We start from the raw sequence: 2,593 nt of genomic DNA, 5'->3' as shown, positions 1-2,593 counted from the left end.
TACCTCAATATATATATTATATGTTTTGGACAGATACAAAATGTATTTTATTATTTTTTTTCTTCTTAACTGTATCTCCAGGCAACATACTTCCCTTAGCATATGGTGTGATTGATTCTGAGAATGACAGATCATGGACGTGGTTTTTTTAGCGTTTCAGAGAATCATATGGAATTAGAGAGAATATGTGTATCGTATCAGATAGGCATGAAAGTATAAACAAGGCTGTTTGTCAAATTTATCCAGAAGTTGCACATTATGCATGTATTTGGCATCTGTGGGGTAATGTATGTAAAAAATACAAGAAGAGCCATGATGTGTTGAGTCTTGTTTTTTATTCCATGGCAAAGGCATACACGCAGGATGATTTCGATGAGTTAATGGAAAAGGTTCAAAAGGTAGATATGCGCGAGGCAGAGTATTTGGAATCGGCTGGTAGAGACAAGTGGGCTAGATTGTATGCATCTGTTAACCGAGGGTGGACAATGACTTCTAACATAGCAGAGTGCATTAACCGACATCTTCTAGCAGTTAGAGAACTGCCTATATATGACTTTCTCGAAGAAGTTAGAAGAATGTTTGGGAGATGGAATTACAATAACCGGAGAAATGGAACATACACGTTCACTACACTCGGTAAAAAGTTTCAGGAGATGCTATCAATCAACGAGTATCTATGTCTACGAATGACGGTATGTTTCAGTTTAATGCGTGTTATAATTTATTTGACAAACTTGTACTTGTACTAATCTGGTGTTTCTACACATTATACAATTGTGTATTTGGTATCCATGAATAGTTAGTGTTAATGTAAATTATATGAATCTTTGAAAATTAATATGTATTTGTTTAATGGTTTGTTCATTTATTTTAAAATTCTGATTGGTTCAATAACAAATACATGTATTATTTATTTTTTCAGGTAGAACCGTCAACCGAATTCATGTACACAGTACATGATAGAGGACGGCGATTCATTCTTAATTTGAATAGCAAAACTTGCAGTTGTCGTATGTTTCAACTAGATGAAATCCCCTGCCCGCATGCATGGGTTGTCATTAAAAAGAAAAATGTGGTTGCTGAGGATTATTGCTCTGATTTGTTCAAACCGGAGACCGTGTTTAAGACATATGATGTACCTGTGGATCCTCTACCCGACGAGCGTGAATGGAACATTCCCAAAAACATCTTGGAGGATGTGGTTTTGCCACCAAGATACAAGAGACCGCCTGGTAGGCCAAAGAATAGGCGTGATAAGCCTTTAAGTGAATTGTTGTTTGGAAAGAGCAGACATGCTTGCAGTACTTGTGGACAACTTGGGCACAACAGACGTTCATATATCCACACTTGTGGACAACCCCGTAGACAATAAAATTGCTTCGGCTTTTCCATCTTGTGGTGAATACTCTTAATCAAATCATCAAATGCTTCCTTACCCCATGTATATTCATTGTACTGTTCACTCTCCACCAAGTCAAAATGATGTCTTGGGACTGTGATGTTCCTCTTTTCACTTGAAAGTATGTAATTATGAACGAAATACAGGATCGCAATCTTTACAGCATCTTCATCTGCGTTATCACCAACACCCCAATCCTTGTCTTCAAAGCACTTATTTAAAGTCATCTTTAAACACTATTATCAAAACCACCGAAATATTCATCCAAAAATCTGTTAGGACCCTCGTCAAAAACAACTTCATCCTCGTAACACTTCAAACCAGTAATTAAAGCAAATTCAAAAAGACCGAATGTCAATTCCGTCCCATTAATATCGATAACAAACGCATCGCTATTACTACGCTTCAACTCCCTAATCATAAAACACCTAAATAACTGACCCTGCACCTCGGTGTCAACTTGCATCTGCATATATTGTCCAAAACCAGTTTTGGAAAATAGCTTGAATTGTCTATCGGTCAGTTTGTCCTTCAACTCATATTTAATGTTATGATTCATATATGAAGCATAACGTATCGGTTGAGTGGGGGGGGGGGGGGGGGGGGCGTTTAACCAGGAATTTGGAGGCCTGAAAGTTTGAATATAATGGCAACACATGAGATACAAAAATACATACGAATGCTATCCCATATGAATTGTTCAGATCAATAAATACATGCAAACAAAAAACAGTTATTAAGATGTTTAGCTGACAAAAGTTGAACAAATACACCTTTTATCGGACACATACACATGACTGCTTTTTAAACACATACATAACCTGTTATTAATTTGAAAAAATACACAAATGTGAGGAATTACAAATACATGATACATAGTTTGATATTTTGATAACAAAAATGGTTAGTGGAATACATGACACAGTTGTATGTATGTTTCATATACATAACTAATTCAAACAATCCAAAAATACATACGAATGATATCCCATATGAATTGTTCAGATCAATAAATACATGCAAACAAAAACACAGTTATTAAGATGTTTAGCTGACAAAAGTTGAACAAATACACCTTTTATCTGACACTTACACATGCCTGCTTTTTAAAACATACATAACCTGTTATTAAATTGAAAAAATACACAAATGTGAGGAATTACAAATACATGATACATAGTTTGATATTTTGAT

The 2,593-nt window shown here is 35.3% G+C and overlaps 1 protein-coding gene across 1 annotated transcript; it reads left to right on the top strand.

The window, feature by feature from the left end:
* The first annotated feature begins 341 nt into the window (after nt 1-341).
* Nucleotides 342-1,372, top strand: LOC132607902 (uncharacterized). The gene is made up of 2 exons (XM_060321981.1): nt 342-692; nt 923-1,372. The coding sequence occupies exons 1-2, from the start codon at nt 342-344 to the stop codon at nt 1,370-1,372; spliced, it is 801 nt and encodes a 266-aa protein (XP_060177964.1).
* The last annotated feature ends 1,221 nt before the right edge of the window (nt 1,373-2,593 follow it).

This window comes from Lycium barbarum, chromosome 8, assembly GCF_019175385.1.
Source record: "Lycium barbarum isolate Lr01 chromosome 8, ASM1917538v2, whole genome shotgun sequence".
Taxonomy (NCBI): Eukaryota; Viridiplantae; Streptophyta; class Magnoliopsida; order Solanales; family Solanaceae; genus Lycium; species Lycium barbarum.
This window is presented reverse-complemented; position numbering and strand designations above follow the sequence as displayed.

Bases quoted from the DNA above. Each gene is read 5' to 3' on its own strand.
- LOC132607902 (XM_060321981.1), top strand. From the start codon at position 342: ATGGCAAAGGCATACACGCAGGATGATTTCGATGAGTTAATGGAAAAG. The intron at 693-922 runs GTATGTTTCAGT...TTATTTTTTCAG, and splicing joins ATCTATGTCTACGAATGACG to GTAGAACCGTCAACCGAATT.